The sequence below is a fragment of the Periplaneta americana genome, chromosome 16 (assembly GCF_040183065.1).
Source record: "Periplaneta americana isolate PAMFEO1 chromosome 16, P.americana_PAMFEO1_priV1, whole genome shotgun sequence".
NCBI classification, from domain to species: domain Eukaryota; kingdom Metazoa; phylum Arthropoda; class Insecta; order Blattodea; family Blattidae; genus Periplaneta; species Periplaneta americana.
In genome coordinates, this window is record NC_091132.1 from 171,013,516 (window position 1) to 171,035,753 (window position 22,238).

A 22,238-nucleotide genomic window follows, 5' to 3' on the forward strand; every position below is an offset into this window, starting at 1 on the left:
ATCTATACAAATATATACAATACAAAGTAGCATACTTTCATTAAGCTATACAAATTTGTGCAATTAATATCAAGTAGATTAATTCAATTTATAATCATAAACAATTCATCAGTTGAGCTATACATATTACCATTCAATTTACAGTAGGTCTGTATACAATTCATCAGTAGAGCTACACTGACTAGTAATCATTTAAGAACATATACAATTCATCAGCCAAACTATACAAACATATACAATCAAATTAGTTCAATTTACAAGCTTATTTTCGTTAAGCTATACAATTCATATGAAGTAGATTAATTCAATTTATAAGCTTAAACAATTCATCAGTTGACCTATACAGTATACTATTCAATTTACAGTACATACAATTCATCAGTTATGCTAAACAAAAAATACAATACATAGTAAACAGATTAAGTCAATATAAAAACATATTTTAGTTGAGCTATATAAAATTGTACATGTCATTTAAGTAGAATAATTCAATTCACAAGCATAAACAATTCATCAATTGTGTAGAAGGTATGAGTATGTAGAAATTTGGTTAATTCTTTTCTGAACCTTTTCTCGTTGTTCTTCAAATCTTTAAGATAATTAGGCAGTGTATTGAAGACTGTTATACATGAATAGCGAACTCCTTTTTTAAAACAGCTTAGACTAACAGAGGGTAGATGAAGATCTGATTTATGTCTTGTATTAAAATGATGAATGTCTTCATTAGTACTGAATTTATCTTGGTTCTTAATATACAGCATCATTAGGGAAAGAATGTATTCACAAGGTAAAGTCAAGATTTCTAAGTTTCGGAAAATATTTTTACATGAGGTCCTTTTATGCACACCGGCCATTATTCTTATAGCTTTCTTTTGTAAAACAAAAACGTGTTTAGCTTCAGACGAGTTACCCCAGAGTATTAATCCATATTTCATTACAGAGTGAAAATATGCAAAGTATGACATTTTAAGTAAGTTTATATCACCAATAGTAGATAAGGATCTTAATGCATAACAGGCAGAGCTCAATTTACGAGTAATACATTCTATATGCGTTTTCCAGTTCAAGTGATTATCCAATTCTAAACCAAGAAACTTTGTGCTTATAGATTCTTTGAGATGAGTTCCATTTAATCGAATACTGTAGGAAACCTGAGCACTATTGTGTGTACTAAATTTGACTGCACTGGTTTTATCAACATTAAGTGCTAGTTTATTTGCATGGAACCATTCATTCATTAGATTCAGCACTGTATTAGAAGTGTTTATAAAATGATCGTATTGTTTGCTTGAAATAATTACACTTGTATCATCTGCAAATAAAATTACATGGGATGAATTGTTTATGGTCAAGGCTAAATCATTAATATAAACTAGAAACAACAATGGACCTAAAATTGACCCCTGCGGAACACCATGTTTAATATTTCTAAATTCTGAATAAGTAACTTTATGACTATTTGGTACATTTATTTCTACTTTTTGTTTTCTATTTGATAAGTACGATGTAAACCAACCCAACATCTCATCTTTAATGCCATAAAACTTCAATTTTGTTACTAATATACTATGGTCTACACAATCAAATGCTTTAGCCAAGTCACAAAAAATCCCACCTACATGTAGTTTCGAATTTAATGAATTTAGTATTTCATCCACCAAACTAAAAGCAGCATTCTCTGTCGATTTTTGTTTTCTAAATCCAAACTGTTCTAAAACTAATATATTGTTGGACTCCAGGTAATGATATAATCTATTATACATAACTTTCTCAAACACTTTTGAAAATGTTGTTAATAATGATATGGGTCTGTAATTAGCAATAGTACATTTATCTCCCTTTTTGTATATTGGTTTTACTATTGAATATTTGAGTCTTTCTGGAAAAATACCACATTGCATTGACAAATTGCATAGATAGCTTAACGGAGGGGATAATATTTCAGAACAAGCTTTCAGAACTTTACTTGGAATTTCATCATATCCAGAGGAATATTTTGTTTTTAGTTGTTTTATCACATGCATGATTTCTGCTGCGGTAGTGGGAATAAATTTGAGACCTAAAAACTCAGTGTTAAATGCATCAGTTAGGTAACCAAGTGCAGCATCTTCTGCACAATCTTGAATGTTTAAGTTCTGAATAATATTTATATAGAAGTCGTTAAAATGATTTGCAATTGATTTTGGGTTATCTATTTTACTATCATTGATTTTAATGCAAGTAATATTTTCACTCTTTGAATATCGATTAGTTTCATTTTTAATAATATCCCAAATAGTTTTAATCTTATTATCTGAATTTTGTATTTTTTCATTCAGATACATTTTCTTTGCATCTTTTATAACTTTTGTCAAAGTTTTACAGTAATTCTTGTAGTAATTAAGAACATGAGGATCATCACTATTCCTACTCATTAAATATAGATTCCTTTTTCTAGCACATGATATTTTAATTCCCTGAGTTATCCACGTGTTTTTACTTTTACATTTTTTCACCACCTTGACTGGAAAACATTCATTGAAATAATTCGTAAATGTAGTGAAAAATGCATTAAATTTAGTATTAATATCAATGGTATCGGTACTATATACATTTTCCCAAGATTCATTTTGTAGACATGTATTTAAATGATGAAGAGATTCAGCATTTATAATCCTTTTTTTTTATTTTTAGATTAACACTTTGGAATTTTTCACTCATATTGAAAACACTTAGAATTTGTGCATCGTGATCAGACAGGCCATTGACTAATGGTACTGTTGAATAGGAATTCAATCTACTTTTATCTATAAATATATTATCAATGGCAGTACTACTTCCAGCTTGTGTTCTGGTTGGAAAACTTACTGTGTGACTAAGATTATAAGTTTCAAGAAGTGAGTTTAATTTTCTTTTACGTGAGCTTTCTGATAGATAATCTATGTTTATGTCACCACAGATTACAAATTCGGTATGTGGTTTATAAAGTCTTTTCAATAATGAATCTAAGTTAGTTGTAAATTTCTTATAATCTCCCATTGGCGCCCTATAAACACATAAGATAATTAAATTTGATATCTCATAACCAATTTGTATTCCACAGATTTCAATATCTTGTTCAAGGCAAAAATCAGATATATCAATTTTACTAAATAATAGATCCTCTCTGATAAAAATACAGGCACCCCCTTTTTGGAAGACATGTCTACAGAAATGGGAACCTAATACATATCCATGTAAAGACAGTTGTAGTATTTCCTGTTGCTTCATGTGATGTTCAGTTATACATAATATCTGAGGTTTATGCTTTTGAGTTGCTAAAGAAGTGATCAATTCATCAGTTTTTTGTTTTAATCCCCTAATATTTTGATGGAAAATAGTGAAGTTACTGTGTTCATTACTAGAAACATCAGAGCATTTACAATTTAGTTGAACTTGTTTCAAACACCTTACCGGTGGGAGGTTTAACCTAAAAAAGGAGAAGCCCTAGCATTAACTAACACAGGAATATTACAACTCTGCTTTTTAACATGGCTGCCTCTGATGCTATTAGCAATAAGAACCGAAAGGTGCTCCTTGCCTCTACCATTCAGATGCAGGCCATGTGACGTATATTCATACCTTCTTATAGGGCTTACATCTATCAAACCAATGTGTGATGCCCCAGGTCTCATCAGAGCCCGCTCAAGCCGCATATTCACGCTCCGCACCCTCCTGTGAAGATACGGCTTGTCGTACCTGCTGAAAAGACTGAGAAATCCCACATTGGTATGGCTGCTCATCTCAATTATGTTGTTGACATCTTTCTCAATAGAATAGTTACAATCGTTATCAATACTATTACCTGGCCCACCCACTATAACTACATGATCCCTCTTAGAAAATTCTGAACTCAATTTCATCATATCCTCAACAACATTCTTGAGAGGAGCATTAGGCTTACATACACTAGATACTTCAAACTCATCGCCCAGTTTCGACTTCAAAAGTGAGGAAATACCTCTTGCATGGCTGCTTCCTAAAATCAATACTTTACTCCTACAATCATTAACCTTATCTGTTTTCTGACTTACCTTTACTAGTGTCGATACTGGGTCTGAGTTCTCCTGATCAACATTCATTGCTTGAAGAGCACTGAATTTGTTGGTCAGTTTGATTGATGCAGCATCATCCGCAGAGAAACGTCTACTCCTAGATTTGGAATTCTTCGGTTTCATCCAAGTGTGAGATCTCTCTTTATTCGAAACACTAATGCTATCCTTCAAAGCTCTCAATTTATTAATTTCACACTTTGCCTCATCTAATTCCAATTCTAGGGCTCTGATTCTCTCCAGTTGATCGCGCATCTTTCTATCATATATACAATCACTACATTCCCAACTACCTTTGTCAACAAAATTATCAGGATCTATATCTATACATTTCCAATGAAAACAGAAATTACAATTATTACATACCAATCCTTTCACTACAATCCTTCTACAACTACGACAGTTTCCAGACAGAGCAGCCATAGCACACATTATGTATATAGTGTACCTTATTTACAAATTCAATTTCACTCACTTTTCAATTTAATGTACTTACGTTTTAGGTTATTTCTACCCTTTAGTATCACCACACTATAATATTTCAATAGGCCAACACTACACTTTATCACTTCACTATACCACACTTTTCGACGTTGAAACTACACGACACGTCACTGCACTTATATTTCGGTCTAGATGAAACTTCACTATTTATGTTTTAAATTATTTCTACTTTGAAGTATCACCACACTACAATATTTCAATGGACCAACACTACACTTTATCACTTCACTATCCGGTACAACACTTGTCGACGTTAATCTACACGATACGTCACTTCACTGCACTTATATTTCAGTCTTGATGCAACTTCACTATTTATGTTATTTAACACACGCAATTTCTTAACCAACAATAGTATTTATATTGAAATGTGCTATTAATAATTTAGCCTAGTCCTTGTTAAAATATGTAAACACGTTCTATATTAGTGTTACAATTAAGCCTACTTATGTATCAATTAAATATTTCAACTTTACAAATAACAAAGAGCCTTAAAATTAGTCAACTTATGAGTTAAGAATTACTCAAGTTAAAAGAAGAAAAGGTCGGGAATAGTGACCAAAGTGTTGATTTGAGGTTAATTGTTTACAATATGGCGATTTATGTTGTGTATGAAATGCGAAGTATATTATTACAAAATTGCGTGGAAAATGGATGTTATGAATTTATGATTTATATATCAAATGATTAGTGAGTATTTTAAGTATCTTTAAATATGATGCTATGAATATATATATATGAGAATTGTGTTAAATATGAGTATGAAAACACAGAGCTGCTTTATGGCAATCTTATCTCCTCAGTCACTACTACTTTGGATGAAAAGTGTGTATACCTCTTATTGTGTTTGTCTTCTATCACCAAAGCCTATCATGTATCATCGTCAGAATCTCAGTTCTCTCATTTCCTGTTAAGAACATCTTGTTTTATGGTGATTTCATCAATAAAACCGGATTCATAACACAGGGACTAGCAAAATGTATCAACAATAAAGTTGCCACCATAGTAACCGCAGCCATACTTCCTCTGTTAACAATAAAAAAAAATATTACATAAAGTTATGCTCTTTCAGAAATCGACGGCCCAGTTCAAAACAAAAACAACTCAATCAACATTTTAAGTTTTGAGAAGCCTTAATTTTAGAGTTTCATGTTGCTGTTAATTACTCTGATTCGAAACTTACAGTTTATATAAAACATCATTAACAGAATTTGGAGTCATTTCAGTGATCCTGTGACTTTTACAGCAACATACTTACTTACTGGCTTTTAATTAACCCGAGGTTCATTGCCGCCCTCACATAAGCCTGCCATCGTCCCTATCCTGAGCAAGATTAATCCTGTCTCTATCATCATATCCCACCTCCCTCAAATACATTTTAATATTATCTTCCCACCTACGTCTCAGCCTCCCCAAAGGTCTTTTTCCCTCTGGCCTCCCAACTAACACTCTATATGCATTTCTGGATTCGCCCATACGTGCTACATGCCCTGCCCATCTCAAACGTCTGGATTTAATGTTCCTAATTATGTCAGGTGAAGAATACAATGCGTGCAGCTCTGCGTTGTGTAATTTTCTCCATTCTCCTGTAACTTCATCCCTCTTAGCCCCAAATATTTTCCTAAGAACCTTATTCTTAAACACCCTTAATCTCTGTTCCTCTCTCAAAGGGCAACATAAAGCTTTAAAATGCAAGTTTCTGAAAACTTAAAATTTTAAGTTGTTTCCCTTTTGAACTGGCTGTCTTGATGATATAAAAAATATGGTATCACTTCAAAATTTTCTCGATGACGTCATATCTTGCACAACAGTAGTCGTAAAAATATTTTGTTGCTATAAAAATGTTTCTTTCGAAGTACAGGGTTTGTTACGTCTGAGCTTTCAGCCTAAAATTCTCTCATTCAATTTTAATTTCAATAAAATTATGCGTTACTTCTGAAAGATCCCGCATGTGGTGTATAATGAGTGTTGTTGTTGCAGGCCCCATTGTGCTGGACACGGCATGTTTCTCTGCAGCAGCGGAACGCACCACAGAGCTGGACCTCCAGGTGGTGGCACAGCTGGAGGCTAGGGGCGCTGGCTCCCAGAAACGGGAAGAATTGTTCTCAGAGCTGCTGGCGGCCCAATCAGATGTGAGCACCCTGTCTCCGGGCCAGTTGCTGCTCAAGGACATGAAGGTGGCGTCTGGCATCCCAGTGCCTGGCCTGCCCATCCTGGTCAGGGTGAGCGTATGAGAAGCGATTCCATTCTTTGTTACCTTGGCAACATTTACTTGGCAGTGAAGCCCCTCTGTTTTATAGTCCAGAAGACAGTAATCGGTCTTGGGCCTCAGTATTCATGTAACGGTGCAGATACTGCAGTCTGTCTTCATTCTGGGAACTGTTAATGACTGAATAACAAAATGGCAGCAGTACTTTCATCTTATATGAATTATGTTCTACATAAGTAACCCCATGATTAAGTATAATTTTCTGTTTCTTTTAACATTTAACGTCTTCTTCATAGAAAGTCTACATTTGAATTACACATGTGAACCAATACATTTTCCACTATAACTTTGGCACAAATTGACCGAATCAAGTAAACTGGGGCTCAACATAATGTGAACATCCCATGTACGTTAACATAGCTCGATTAGGTCTCGAGATATTTCAGTTTAAGGAAAAGCTAAACAGTTATGCCAATTATTTTAATATATAGATTGCTACCCTTTCACACACTGTTCTTCTACCAACATACTCTTAGATTTCAAAGTGAATTCTGCACATGCTTCAAATCATTTACAGGAATCTCACTGTTTTTTTTTTAAATATATTTTAAATTTAGGTTGTTACTCAAGTGAAGTGGGTAGATATTAGATACACACACATATAAATCACATTGCTACATACTACGCTTTTGCCATTATCAGTGACATCACAGTTTAATTTGTATAGCCATACATAATCATCATTTCATGTAAAGAGCCATTCTCACATATTTAAATTTGTCAGCAAAGCTATTAAAATCATTTATTAATCACTTATTACGTCTATTTTCAATACCTGTGCTTTTCTTTCCTCATTTCTATGCCTTCTCTTCCAGAATTTGGGTTATGTTATGTTTTCTTGTACTGAGTTACGGGGCATCGCATTGTTCAGGATACCTGAGAAGTAATTTCATAAGTGTCTATAATAATTGTCATAAAGAGTCTCATCTTTATCGTCAAAGTGGTTGAGGCACACAGCTGTGGAAAAGATAGAAGTGGAATCTTTTCGATGTACTGCACCAATCCATGCTTCTCTTCTATTTCATCTTTGGGGAATGAAAATGTTGTTACACGCTTGCCTGATCGCACTTAGACTTGCATTCTGGAACACAACATTGTTTAGGCATCTATGAAATCCTTAAATTTTAACAATACAAATGTGTTTAAAATGAAATGTGAACATTTTGTTTGGGTTCATTTCATTCATTTGCAGTGTTCTAAGGACAGGTCTCTCACTGCAAACCCAGCATTCTCTAATATTTCCTATTTTCTGCATTTTTAGGTTAAGTAAGTTAAATAAATATGAAAAACGATTATAGTATGACTTGAGGCTTTCCCAGCATTTGATGTAGAATAACTCTTCTCGGGTTCTCAGCCAGGTGAGTTGGAGATCTGCTTCCAAGCTTTCGACGGCTAACTCTGCCATCTTCTTCAGGAAATGAAGTGTCATAGGACCATGTAATCAGTAGACATGGCTAGACATGGTCCCACAACACTAACTTCATTTCCTGAAGAAGATGGCGGAGCCAGCTTGGAAGCAAATCCCCAACTCGCCTGGCTGAGAACCTGATTATAGTAATTCTTACCGTTACATTTTTCTCATAACAGTAAAAACAAAAACAGCTTTTAAAAACACCCTCAAAAAGTAAATGTTACTTTAAATTAAAGTCTGACTCCAATCTTCGATCATTCTCCTGCACTTGACTTTAAACTCCAGCTGAGAGACTGACTGAGGCCAATGTTGCCAATTCTAACAACAGCACGGATTGGAAATCAAGTTTTCAGGTATAACTCCCTTTAAAGTTGTTTTGAATAATTTTGAGGAAAAATTGTTGAACCCGAGACCTTTGGTTAAATATACCAACTGAGCTACCAGACACAGATCCATTTATTCAACAGCACGGATTGTTAATCAAAGATGGCTTCGTCCACACCTGTGGAGTAACGGTTAACGCGTCTGGCCATTAAACCAGGTTCGATTCCCAGTTGGGGCAAGTTACCTGATTGAGGTTTTTCCAGAGTTTTCCCTCAACTCAATATGAGCGAATGCTGGTTAACTTTCGGTGCTGGACCCTGGACTCATTTCACCAGCATTATCACCTTCACCTCATTCAGACGCTAAATAGCCTGAGATTTTGATAAAACGTCGTAAAATAACCTACTAAAAAAAGATGACTGTGCAGTCACGAAGCTATCGCCATTTTCGTAATAAGCATTGATGGCATACGCATATTGTGCAGCACTCCCGTTCTCATCCGGCATACAGTTCTGAACACAGCAAGAATGTTCGGAGCCAAACCCAATTAAGTTTAGCTGGGATAAGTCGAGGTTTAAAATGGCTCAATTTTTTTCGATTTTGGTCCATTTTGTACTGCTTCTCTCAACATTTATATAGAAAGAAACCTACTTTATACGCGTCATGTTTAAAAATCTGTGACAACTGTAATTTCATCCTTTATTTTCCCAATAAAGATCTCAGCCTCTTAAATTTAGTTTCGCTCATTAGTGTGTGTTACTGTAGCAGGTGTAATTCGTGTGCCTGTATTCTATGTTTATAGTTTGATTTTTGTGTTCGTGTCGAAGAGAAGGCCTGATAGCCTTAATTATATCAAAATAAATAAATCATTATCTGATATGCTGATACATGGAATTTCATTTGTCCCATTTTTAGGCCAAAAGGGGAGATGTGCAATACTTTTTCCAAAACGAAACTAAAAAGTAGTGGTGACTGTCACCTGCTTGCTGTACTAACTGGAAAACTTTCTGACTACTTCTTACATTTTGTCTCTGCAATGGACAATCTTGTGACATTAGTCAGTTTCTCAGGAAGTCCACTCACTTGTGATGCATGTGCTCTTGTTATGCTATCATAATATACTTTTGAAAAGTCTACAAACATAAGACACACTTCCTTATTGAATTCTCAGTGATTTGACATTATTTGAGTATGAATATTTGGTATTTGTAGATTTCTCCTCCATTAATTTAACTTCATAGTCTCCAGTGCTCTCTGCGATATATGACTTCAATTTTCTTGACACAGTTTGTGTAAAAAATGTTTAATGGTGTAGACAACAAAGCAATTCCCCTGTCATTTTCATATCTTAGTTTACCTTCTTTCTTGAATATTAACATTATGATGGCTTCTCCCCAAGTTTTCTTGTAAGGTTTCTCTCTGCCAAATGCCTAATATCAGTTCATGTAATTGTCGGTATAGTTCCCTTCGACCGTGTTTTAACAGTTCTCAAACAATGCTTTCAGTGGCGGCTCCTGCGTATTACTTAAGAGGAGGAAAGAAGTTAACAGCACGAAATGACACTTTCTTGAATGAAACATGCTACAAATTAGCCTACATGCATACATGTAATACCAGGTAGTGTTGGGGTTGGCCTTCCCTTCTGTATAGCAATAATCTGTTCTTGTAAATTGAGTTTCCTAAATTGTCCAAAATATATTATATTTTCACTTCCATTCATTGTTGAATAATTGCACAAATTGACAATTACAAGGAAATTCACAACCTCGCAGCATTTTTGAGCACACTACAGCATCACACGTGTTGGAAGAGACTAGCTACTAACACGTAACCAGAACCGTTTTATGAAAATGGAAATGGGAATGGGAAATAATCTGAGGAAAGCGAGAACACTGCACCCACCCACGTGGTCTGTGTTGCTACATGTACATTTTACAAGTTCCGTATCACATGCTTTTGAAGAATGTCAATTCTTGTAAAGTCATACTATCATTATTGTTCAAAGCTGCCAGTGGCCAATCTTTTATGTTAAAAATAATCTAGTTTGGAGTACCTACTTACTTTCAATTTCAAATATATTGTACAAAACTGATAACTTGGCTGTTGCCCTGTCTAGTAGACAATGAATGGAAGTGAATTTCAGGGGCCAAAAAGATCTGCGATACTAAGGTAGAACTACTTCCTCTTTGTTTTATATAAACCCGACTTTAACTTTCAATTATCCATGAAAGTTTCAAAACATGAATAGTAGCCTATATAAAGTGCAATCAATGATATTTTTTATTTATAATTAAAAAAATAAAAGTTTACATGGTGTCTTTCATAGCTTTGCGTTAAAACTGTTTTTATTGTGCCTCCTCCTAGATGTGTTATAGTCCGGTTGAATGCAGCATCGTTAGATGGCAGCGGTAGCGAGCTTGCTGCACGACCAGTCGGTTTCTATTTCCCGCCCATGACTGATTCAGAGGAGGATCTCCTCCCTCTCCGTTCATTTACTTGCTTTAAAACTCTGCTTCTTTCTCTGGCCGCTAGTGTGCTGTTGTCTATGTGTGTTAACTGCAGTAGAGGAGGAATGAAGAGCCTTTCCTCCACACAAACAATCTCGCATCTTTCTCACAGTTTTCTAGCAGCACATGAGCGTGCGTAGTTTAAAACTCGATCAACCGAAGTTTTCTTATAGCTGTAAACTTAAAAGTTATCAAATCTTCTTTGAATTTCAAGGCACATATTTTATTTGGTATTTACTTTCAAAAGAAGAAAAATTTGAGGAGGACGTTCCTCCCTTCCCTCCCCCGAGGAACCGCCACTGAATCCTTTCTTCTCCCTGTGCTCTGTGATATTTTACTTCAACATCCAACAATTCTGGGTCTTCAGCAGCCCGTTGTTCATAATTTGGTTTCTCTTCTGTATTAGACACAGAAGCAAGGTTTCTGCAGCTTCTGTTTATCCAACACAAATTACCATTTTCATTCTTAACCCTGTTAGACATGTGTCAGGTCCACACCTGTGGAGTAACAGCGCTTCTGGCCACGAAACCAGGTGACCCGGGTTCGAATCTCGGTCAGGGCAAGTTACCTGGTTGAGGTTTTTTCCGGGATTTTTCCTCAGTCCAATTTGAGCAAATGTTGTTGTTGTTTTCTAATGCCAGGCGTTTGACAATAAAGTCATTTGACCTCTTGCACTCCAATATTTTTCAAAGATATTGTCATGGTCAGCCACTGAAGCACAGATTTTGAGGTGTTCCGAATCCATTTCTTGGTTTGAGTTGCACAATGGGCAGTTAGGGGACTGATATATTCCAATTCTATGCAGGTGTTTGGCCAAACAATCATGGCCTGTTGCCAATCTAAATGCAGCTACAGACGATTTTCGTGGTAAATCGGGAATTAACTGTGGATTTTGATGCAGAGAGTTCCATTTTTTCCCTTGGGATTGAGTTATCAAATTTTGTTTGTTGAAGTCTAAGTATGTAGATTTAATAAATCTCTTCACAGAGTAATACGTAGATTTAGTAACAGGTCTGTAAGTAGCAGTGCTGCCCTTCTTTGCTAAAGCATCCGCATTCTCGTTTCCCAGGATTCCACAATGGGATGGTATCCATTGGAATACAATTCTTTTATTGAGTGATATTAATTGAGAGAGCATTTTAGTTATTTCTGCTGTTTGAGATGAAGGTGTGTGTCTAGAAACTACATTCAGTACATAATACACATTTAATTGTTTATGTTACTTCATAATATTGATTGTGCTTCCTGGCTGGTAGGCTGATCAGCAGGTTGGGTTCACTCCGATGTTTTCTTAACTGTGTGATGCTAATCTTACCTCACTACCAAAGCTAGATAATGTCGCATTTCATACAGCATCATTGAATAACAAATAATTACACATTATTTTCGTATACTATGCAATACTTTGTAAGTTTAGTTATCCGTTTATTGATTCATGAATTTGCCTATTTATTGCACTTGTTTTTGTGTAAATTTTGCAACATACGGCATCGTGAAGCCTGTGAATTGTGATATTGCAGGAGTTCTTGACACGCCCCAACGTCATGGAAGCCTTGAAGGAGTTTTGTGCAGAAATGCAAACGAACATCGTAGTAGTGATGGGTCTTCACATAGAGGGCGGCGTGATACAGAGAGACATCGCTGTGTTCCATGTTGCAGCACCAGAGGCAGCTCACAAGGTAATTTTATGGTCCTTGTTTGTCTGAAGAAGATGTTAAATATAAAATATGTATTAACTTAGTTATTTCGTGGTGTGAAACTGCAGGGTTTTTGCACTATGTCGCACCATTGTGAACTTGTACGTTAAGTCACCAAGTTATATTTGCCCCTGATGTGCTTTTACTCCCACCTATTTAAAATATTTTATTGATTACACTGGTAATATCTGTAGGCAGTACTCCACTACATTGCTGTATTCTTATATTTTTTCAATAGCTTTAGTTATCTTTAATTTTCGGTGTCCAAAATATCTCTTATTGGGAAGTATGCCTACGGCTTCCTTGGCTATGTCAGTTTGCTTCTTATTAGTACGAGTCCTGCGATCTGATGTAAAGAGCCGGCGGTCTGCAGCTGACCTTGAGGATTGTGAGAAAAGGCGAATTATGTATGCACAATTCAGAATTTAATTTGTATGCAATTAAATGATATAGTGCCAGGAGTTGTACATAATTACGTACAAACGAGAACTACATATAAATAATGGATTGTGTATAACCGAGATACTACTGTATGTATGTATGTATGTATGTATGTATGTATAGTTGAACCATCGGATCTGTGCCCCTGTAAGATATGCGAACTGAACCCTAATTCCTTCTCAGCCTCAGTAATTCATTTCTCTCCCTGCATTCCTATCTCTCTCCCTTTCTGTCCCCCACTACTCACAATTTTGGCCTTCTTGCGGGACAGTTTACAATATTTGCACTTGCAGTCCAGTGTTGTCAACTCAACATGAATACTGTAGCACGGAGTGGCGAAAGAAATATTATTAAGCAAGTACGTAATAGCATTTTGCGATGAAGAGAAACAAGCAGGTCAATATTTGTTTCCTATAATTCAGGCAACCAAAAGAGCAGCTGCTATCACAGGTGAGGCTTATTTTATTTCAATTGATTACGTATTAAAATTACTTACTTAACTAATACTGATAATACAACATTTTATGTAATTTATATAGGGAGGTCATAACTCCTAATAAAGAAAATCAGGAGAGAGGGAGTCTGTGCAGGAGATGAAAAGCTAGAATCACCAGAGAAGAACAGACCAAGGGAACTTTTAATTATTGTAGATGATATGAACCGATGTATTTTAAGAAGAAAGATACAAGAATTTTATACTGTTCAGAAAGAAGTTTCAACATTGAAGAAATTACTGAAGCTGAAGGTTGGACAGAAAAGCTACGGAAAGTGATGTGAGACACGGGATTTAGGTTTAAAAAATGTAGAAATACAAGATGTAGTTTGATTGAAAGAAATAATATTGTAGCATGGAGGACCAGTTATTTATGACACTGTTTGACAGAAGTTTGGCAACAGCCCTATTCGGCAAGGTTCGTGGCCTGCTGTTTAACGTGGTGGGAGGAAAGCGGGTGGAATGGAGTGAGTACAGGCGTTAACTTTTCCAAAAACGGCGACAGCGCTGAAGGGGCACCGATCCGATGGTCCGACAATATGTATGTATGTATTAATGAAATGATAATGCATCTTAGCAGGTGATAACAGCAATAGTCAACTTATATCTAAAATATTGATGTATTCATTCTGACTGTAAATGAAGGAGATGAACAAGATTGTTGTCTGTCTCCCTTTTTTATTCATAATTCATATTAATGCTGTCACAAAGGAATAGAAACCAACACACCATGGAATTATTTCCATCAATATAAATCGCATGCTGCATTTACAGTGATGTAGTTTGTACTCCTGGCACACTCAGAGAAGCATTTTTCTTTTAATTTCTTATGAGAAGTTAAATTTTTAATGCTTTTTAGGTAAAAATAAATTAAATAAACTACAAATGTTACAGCAGTAATTGTAGTTCATCTTGTTCATGTATGAAAGACAGTTGCATGCAAAATTTTACTGCAGTAACTTAAAAACTTACTTCTTCTTCTTGTATTTTCTGTGTTCATTTTAAAAATGATTTTTGATATTATGTATTTGTTTGTGGACTTCCAATTTCTGTTTTATATTGACTCCTCATTTACCAGTTGATTTGCTTGTTTGTACAGGTATCCATTTTACTACTGCTGCTTTGCTTGTTGCGTTAATTAACCTCGTTACTTATTTCATTACGATTTGTAATTGACAGTGGCTTCTTTTGAATCTGAAAGTTTTACTACTTTTTGTTTGGTGTTCAGTGAAGCTGTCTGCATTGCTGCTAGTGGTTTGCATGTTCACATGTGCTTATTTATGTTAATGCTGTATTCAGTTCCTAAAGTAAAGCTATTGCTACGTCAGTATAACCATTCTAGAATTGTGGAGCAATTAGACATTTTATCAGACCATTGCCAATGTTGGGCTTTGGAGTTCTATGCTTAGCTTTGGGACAAGAACTCATCTCACTAATCAGGCACGTGATGAAAATCCCCCAGTTCTCATTACACTGAATATGAAGTGACAGTGATCATCCACTGTACGCTCCTCGTGAGTGTGGGGCATTCGGACTAGAAGAAGAGTTGCAATGACGACATGCACCACTGCACAGCATGTGTGCTACAGGCCGCGTGCTTTGAAAAAGAGTGTGCTCATGTGGGCGTCAACCTGATGATGAGAACTCTTCAGTCACCCCCACTGTGCTTTTTGTATAGTCGTTCAGCAAGTAAATAAGTCTGTGAGTGTTTTGCTAACGTTTTTGTTGCAGCTTGTCGAATGTCTGAAAAGCAGTACAGATCCCGTCCTGCAGCTAGAAGACGTCAGCAACCTGATTCCTGGCCTTCAGCTGTTCAAACAGTTGAATGTGAAGGCATCTCGTAAACAAGTCCTGCCTGTAGTCCGGGAGTGCGTAGTCAGCAAGCAATGATGTGAGTTCGCCAGTCGCATGTCATTAGGAAAGTTGGGGCAATTTCTGAAAACACCTGTAGGGTTGATCACGATGTCCTTCATGCATGGAATCAGTTACGGTATGTGTAATTCATACTCTGTACAGGAGGAAAGTAAAACCGATCACATCAAATTTGTGACATATAAAAGAATCATAGAAATGGAGGAAGACCACCTGAAATACAAAAACAGGGCAAGCAACGTGTGGTATCTGCTTACTGTAACACTCCACCCTTTATACAAATCTGGCTTTCAGGTAGTAGCTGCCTGTAAAGCAGGTTTGAATAATTTCAAGGAAAAATTGTTCTGGGGCCGGGTATCGATCCCGGGACCCTTCGCTTAGTGCACGAACGCTCTTCCGACTGAGCTATCCCTCAGAAGCGAAGGGTCCCGGGATCGATACCCGGCCCCGGAACAATTTTTCCTTGAAATTATTCACTCTACCCTTTGCATGATATGATCAATCAATCTTCTTAATGTATCCAGCTGTTTGCCGACAACATAAAGTCCACTGTAGTCAGGAGCAGGGTACTATATTCCAAAATATCAGGAAAGTTATTTCATACCATGTTCATCCTCCTCCAGTCTTGACACTGAATTGCTAGCTATTGATGCTGCTCTTCAGTGTGTTACTCAAATTCCTGAAAAATCTATTTGCATACTTACTGACTCAAGGGGGCTATATATAATGTAATTAAATATGTACCAAACCTATACGCACATAGAATTATTCCAATTCAGAAACAACTAAGTAAACTAAAAGAACGCCAAAAGGAAATAACATTTCAATGGATACCTAATCATTGTAGTATACCTGGAAACGAGAAAGTCGATAATATTGCAAAACAGGCAACATATTTGCAACCAGGACCTCTTCAAGTGATATCTCTATCCAGTGCTTTTGCTTCAGTAAAGTCACATTTTACAAACCTATGGATCAACAATTGGCTCTCTTCTGACAAAGGACAAATTTTACAGTCTGTACAAAAGAAACCGAATGACCTGGAAATGTACAAAAACTTTGCATGATATGATAAATAAAGAATAATTAATCTGTTCCTGTTTGGTATACTATATGTTTATACCGAGAGAAAGTGAATAACCCCGCAGATTTTCATGCTGTATGTAATACTGTATTGGTGGAAAGTCCATGGTTTTCTCAGAAAAATTTTTTTTTTCCCAAATATATAACACTCTCTTATTCGGTTACTATTCTGAGTAGGATCGTGATTTTCGTCCGTATTGATACAAATCCAATAAAGAATCATTTATCCCTTGGCGCATTTCAATAGTGTGGACGGTTTTTGTGTAAATTTAATTTTAAAACAAATAATTTGAAGCTACTGAATGATGTCACCAGATTACTTTTGTAGCCACAAGGGTAGTTTGCTAAGGCGACAGTTCTGACTTCGTTACATGTGTATTATGAGAAGAAAGAGTTGCCAGACTACTGAAACTTCCAACTTAATTTTCTGTATTTAATCACAAAATATAATATAGGTTTTCTATTAATTTACGTGTACTGTGTCGTCCCTTTCAGTCCACAGGGTCATTTCAATTGCAGTCTGTGTACTCGTTTAGAAACACGAGTTCATAATTGTATAAACAAGGTTCGGTTATAACTTCGTGTTTTATATTTAGGCATGATTTCACTTTCAGTTGTGTAATTTTTCCTCTGTATAATTGAGAACCGTTTTCGCAAAACTTGCTATCTGCAAAATTTGCGAAATTGAGATTTTGGTGGATTCGTTAACATAAAACAGGCCTCTACACGATGTTAAAGTTATCTCAGTGAAATTGAATTATTTCTCTTCATTGTAGTGTGGCAAAGTGTGATGGTTGCACCTATAACCTATTTGTCTCCATTCAGTTTTTTGTGTCTGCTGTAAAATTTAGTTTTTTCAGTTAGCAAGTTTTTTGCAAAAACGGTCCTCATTTACCCTCTTCACTCATATGCAAGCCCCATATTTTTTTCCAAATTTTGTCGTAAAACCATGCGTGGAGCCTATAGAAGAGATATTGTAAATAGAATGAGCCGGCAATGTGGTTCACTGCCTTGCCGAGGGAGCCAAAAAGATTGATATATGAATCAAGATGGCGGCTATTTCTCCCTTTTGATTAAAGTAAATTTCATCCTCACTTCCACATTACCGGTATATTATGCCATAAAACTGTGCAATACCGTATTTCAGAACAATAAAGTCTGAATTCCATATAATATGAAGCTGCTGTAGGAATCTGAGTTGTTTTCTGAAGCCTTACAACAGATGATGTTTGCTTACAGGTAAAGCTTGCAGGTATCCCGATATTGGACACGAACTGTAATTACCTGATGCAGATAAGATGAGTGTGAACAACCACTGTACTGACTTGTGCTGCATGGAAACTTTGAAACACCTAGTTCAGGAGTATGGTATCTTTCTTTTATTATTATTTTTTTCAACAAATGTAGGGCAGGACTTATACAGAAGTAAATACGGTATTCACAAGTATATTTGTCGTAACACAGAATTTTCTGAACTGTTATGCTCCACAATTGAAGAACTCCCCGGAAAATGATGTAACATCAAATTCTTAAATTAAGTGATTTACGAGAAAAAGCAGTTTTGAAGAATTTATTTATAATAATAAATTATTGCATTCAATACCAAAATGAACTTTTATCTTGTTTAGTCAAATAGTTGTGGTAGTAAATAAAGGCATAATGAAATATGTCCCTAAAATTATTTTCCTTTATCATGAATCTTGAATTGCAGTGTTGTTGGTTACACCCTTATTCCAGGGAGGCCTTCAGTTATGCCCTTTATATTGTTCTAACTTGACCAATGTTTTGTTTTTCAAAGAAATTATGAAGCACATTAACTAGATTAAGCAACTTATTTATCGTTGGTGTCTGTTGATTCACTCTGCGATGAACAATGAAGTTTGCTCTATTAGCAACTTCTGGGGAGTCTAAAATCCACAATATGAAGGGGAAGGACCTACAGGAATGGCCTAATATGTGTCAAAATTAACATTTTTGTATTATTATTATTTTTAGCCTAAAAATACTTCATAGTATTGACTTCATTTGAGCGAAATTTCAATGTCATTAGGAAGAAAATAATTACTTTTATTCCATTTTTAAATAGCCGCTGCACTCCAGTGCCTTTGAATGTCCGGAGTTTGTTTATTTTACATTTTTCAACATATTTTAATATGTGATATCTCAGACTATAATAGAGATAATTCGGTAAAATTTTCAGGAGATATTCTTACATTATACATGAGTAGTTCTGTAAGAGGAAATTGTCAAATTGCAAATTAAAGAATAAGTTAAAAATAGACTACAGTTTTTCTTTCTGTTCATAAAAATGCAAAATGAAGATTAAAATTTCTAAAAATCATCGAACAAAATTGATTAGCAGTCTTTTAGCTTTCATTTAAGACAAGATTTGTGATTCTGTGATACTCTTCAGAGCAGATATATCATTTTCTTTATAATGCTGCATTTTTTATGTCTGTGACTGTACCATAAAGGGCAAAAGTGAAAATGTAGTATTTGAAAGGCTTCATACATTGATATGAAACTATGTTAGGAGAATAGAGGCTATACTTAAAATAATAAGAGAAAAGAGATTTCCTGTAGGTCCTTCCCCTTAAACAACAATTAAGTTGTTACTGTTTTTTAAATATGTTAAATGTAAGTTATAGGCACATTTGCCAAATGATCTTCCCAAGACTTGCCCCCTCCCCTGGCTACGTCACCGCAACAGTGCATTGTATTCCACCAATTAACGTGGTACACAAACTGATATTAACAGCTGCTTCTGTTACAGGTGACTGACAGTGTCCAGGCAGAAACAGTGACATTGGTAGCTCAGCAGATTTCTGTGAGTTGTATCACCATCATCATCTTGGTCTGTTACGTCTCGTTTCCTTGGACTGTGGCTGACAGTGCAGTGTCACAGGGACCCCACACCTGAACCCCATGGCGTGTTCAAGTCTCATTATAAGTAAAAACTGAAGAAGAATTTTTATACTCAGGATTCAAAAACTTGACAATGAAAATGAGTGTGGTGTGTTTATTGCAGTGAATACAGCTTAAATATTTCTAGGCCTGTTCTAATAAGGAAAGACATTTGTAAAGTTGCCTCTCTATTTTGTGTCTCAAATGTTGTACAGTGAATTTCAGTTCAAATTAAAACATGTAATTAGTTAGTTTGCTTCATTAAGATCTGTCATTCCTCCTGTTATAGTAATATGCGTTACAAGAGCGGTATGTTGAAGTTTTCATGTTCGAGGAAAAGATTGAAAAAGCGAAACGTAGTTGAGCTTTTTTAATTTCCGAGAATTGAAAGAAAACATACCACTCGTATATCGTACATTATTTTGTGCGAAGATCATTTATTACATACTTGAAAGAGGAATTTCTAATTAGTTGCAATGAAATCTCCATCTTGGTTTCTGTTTAATGACGGCAAATTTGCAAAACAAAAATATCTATCTTCAACATTGTTGCTTTAAAATGTTTTCTGTGTTTACTATACTCCAGCAGGCCGTGATATACGTCTGTCTTTTTTTTCCCCCAGTCTATGATGAGTCTGGAATCTTGTTGATTTTTTCACGGCTTCCTTAATGTTACTTGCTTCACGAATACAGTAACTTTACTGGAGTTGTAGAGTTTACTTAATTTTTGCAAATATTTAAAAACAATAATTAACATTGCAATTTAGGTGAAATTGCAGTGTTAAGTTTCCAATTTATAATTATTACTATATTGAACGTCTCTAAAAATAATATGTTAAAAGCCTAAAGCAGTAAAATCAATATGTCACTTAATCGGTAAGAAGAGGGAAATTGTTGTGTGTTAGGTTGGGAATACTGAATGTGGAATTTTAGACTTTCCGCGGATTGTTCTTGTGCGGAAACCAAGCAAATACGTACGATCTCGCACAAAAGATGTATTCACAAGTGAGATTAAAATTATTATTATTAGTATTATTTTCAAAATTTTTAAAATTTTGAAATTTTTGGGAATATCGACGATTTTTGAAAATTTCTTAAATTTTTTGAAATTTTTGAAAATTTTTTAATACTTTCGATTTTTTTTATTTCTGAAATTTTTGAAAATTTTGAAATTTTTGAAAATTTTTGAAAATTTTGAAATTTTTTGGAATTTCGATGATTTCTGAAAATGTTTGAAATTTTTGAAATTATTGAAAATTTTTGAGTCTTGAAATTTTTTGGAATTTCGAAGATTTTTGGAAACTTTTGAAATTTTTTAACATTTTTTTAAATTTTGGATTTTTTTGAAAATTTTTTAAATTTTTGAAAATTTTGAAACTTTTTGAAAATTTTGAAATTTTTTGGAATTTCGACGATTTTTGAAAATTTTTGGTATTTTTCAAATTTTTTAAAACTTTTGAAATTTTTTTTTTAATTTTTGAAAAGTTTTGAAATTTTTTAAAATTTTGAAATTTTTTAAAATTTTTGAAAATTTTGATTATTGAAAATTTTGAAAATGAAAATTTTGAAATTTTTTGGAATTTCGATGATTTTTGAAAATTTTGACTATTTTTTTTAAATTTAAAAAATTTTGATAATTCTAACAAATTCTTAAATTTCCTTTAATTTTTGAAATTATTGTACTAGTTGGGAGCGGCGAGCTGCATGCCCAGAGGATGCCTTGGCTGACAGATGTGTAGCCTCGAGCCTATCTGTGTTGGCAGGCAGAGTATAGGAAATAATTGAAATTTTTGAGAAATTTAGAAAATGTTAGGAAATATTGAGATATTTTGGAATTTCGGCATTTTGAAAATTTTTGGAAAATTGTGAAAAATTTTTAACGTTTTTGAAATTTTTTAAATTTTTGAAAATTTTGAAATTTTTTTGAATTTCGACAATTTTTTAAAATTTTTAAAAATTTTGAAATTTTTGGGAATTTCAAAGGTTTTTGAAAATTTTTGAAAATTTTTGATTTTTTTTTTAATTTTTGAAAATTTTGAAATTTTTTAAAATTTTGAAAGTTTTTTAAAATCTTGAAATTTCTTGGAATTTCGACAAATTTTGAAAATTTTTGAAAATTTTGAAGAATTTTCAACATTTTTTAAATTTTTTAAATTTCTGAAAATTTTCAAATTTTTTGGAATTTCGACGATTTTCGGAAATTTTTGAAAATTTTGAAATTATTTAAAATTTTGCAAATTTTTTTTTAATTTAAGAATTTTGATAATTCTAACAAACTATTAAATTTCCTTTAATTTTTTAACTTACTGTAATGCTAGTTGGGATCGGCTAGCCTGCAGATGCAGCCCAGAGGATGCCGTGGCTGACATCTGTAGCCTCGAGCCAATCCTTGCATCCAGAGGGAGCATAGGAAATTGAAATTTTTGAGAAATTTAGAAAATGTTATGAAATATTCAGATATTTTGGAATTTCGGCAAATTTTGAATATTTTTGTATTTTGAAGAATTTTTAACGTTTTTGAAATCTTTAACTTTTTTAATTTTGTTGAAATTTTGAAATTTTTCAAAATTTAAAAATTTTTGAACATTTTTGAAAATTTTTAAATTTTTTGGAATTTCGACGATTTTGAAAATTTTGAAATTTCTTTAAATTTTTTAAAATTTT

General features: G+C 34.4%; 1 protein-coding gene across 4 annotated transcripts in view; it reads left to right on the forward strand.

Moving 5' to 3' along the window:
* Nucleotides 1-20,015, forward strand: part of LOC138691906 (exopolyphosphatase PRUNE1-like) — a 29,372-nt gene extending 9,357 nt beyond the window's left edge. For 2 of the 4 annotated variants that reach the window (XM_069814509.1, XM_069814508.1), the window contains exons 4-8: nucleotides 6,555-6,796; nucleotides 12,606-12,764; nucleotides 15,448-15,607; nucleotides 17,911-18,034; nucleotides 19,445-20,011. In XM_069814509.1, coding sequence (XP_069670610.1) covers nucleotides 6,555-6,796; nucleotides 12,606-12,764; nucleotides 15,448-15,606 — 560 coding nt within the window. In that variant the 3' untranslated portion in view covers nucleotide 15,607; nucleotides 17,911-18,034; nucleotides 19,445-20,011. Of the gene's footprint in view, nucleotides 1-6,554; nucleotides 6,797-12,605; nucleotides 12,765-15,447; nucleotides 15,608-17,910; nucleotides 18,035-19,444 lie in introns of all 4 variants that reach the window. The other 2 variants (XM_069814507.1, XM_069814506.1) reach the window with 2 other exon arrangements.
* The last annotated feature ends 2,223 nt before the right edge of the window (nucleotides 20,016-22,238 follow it).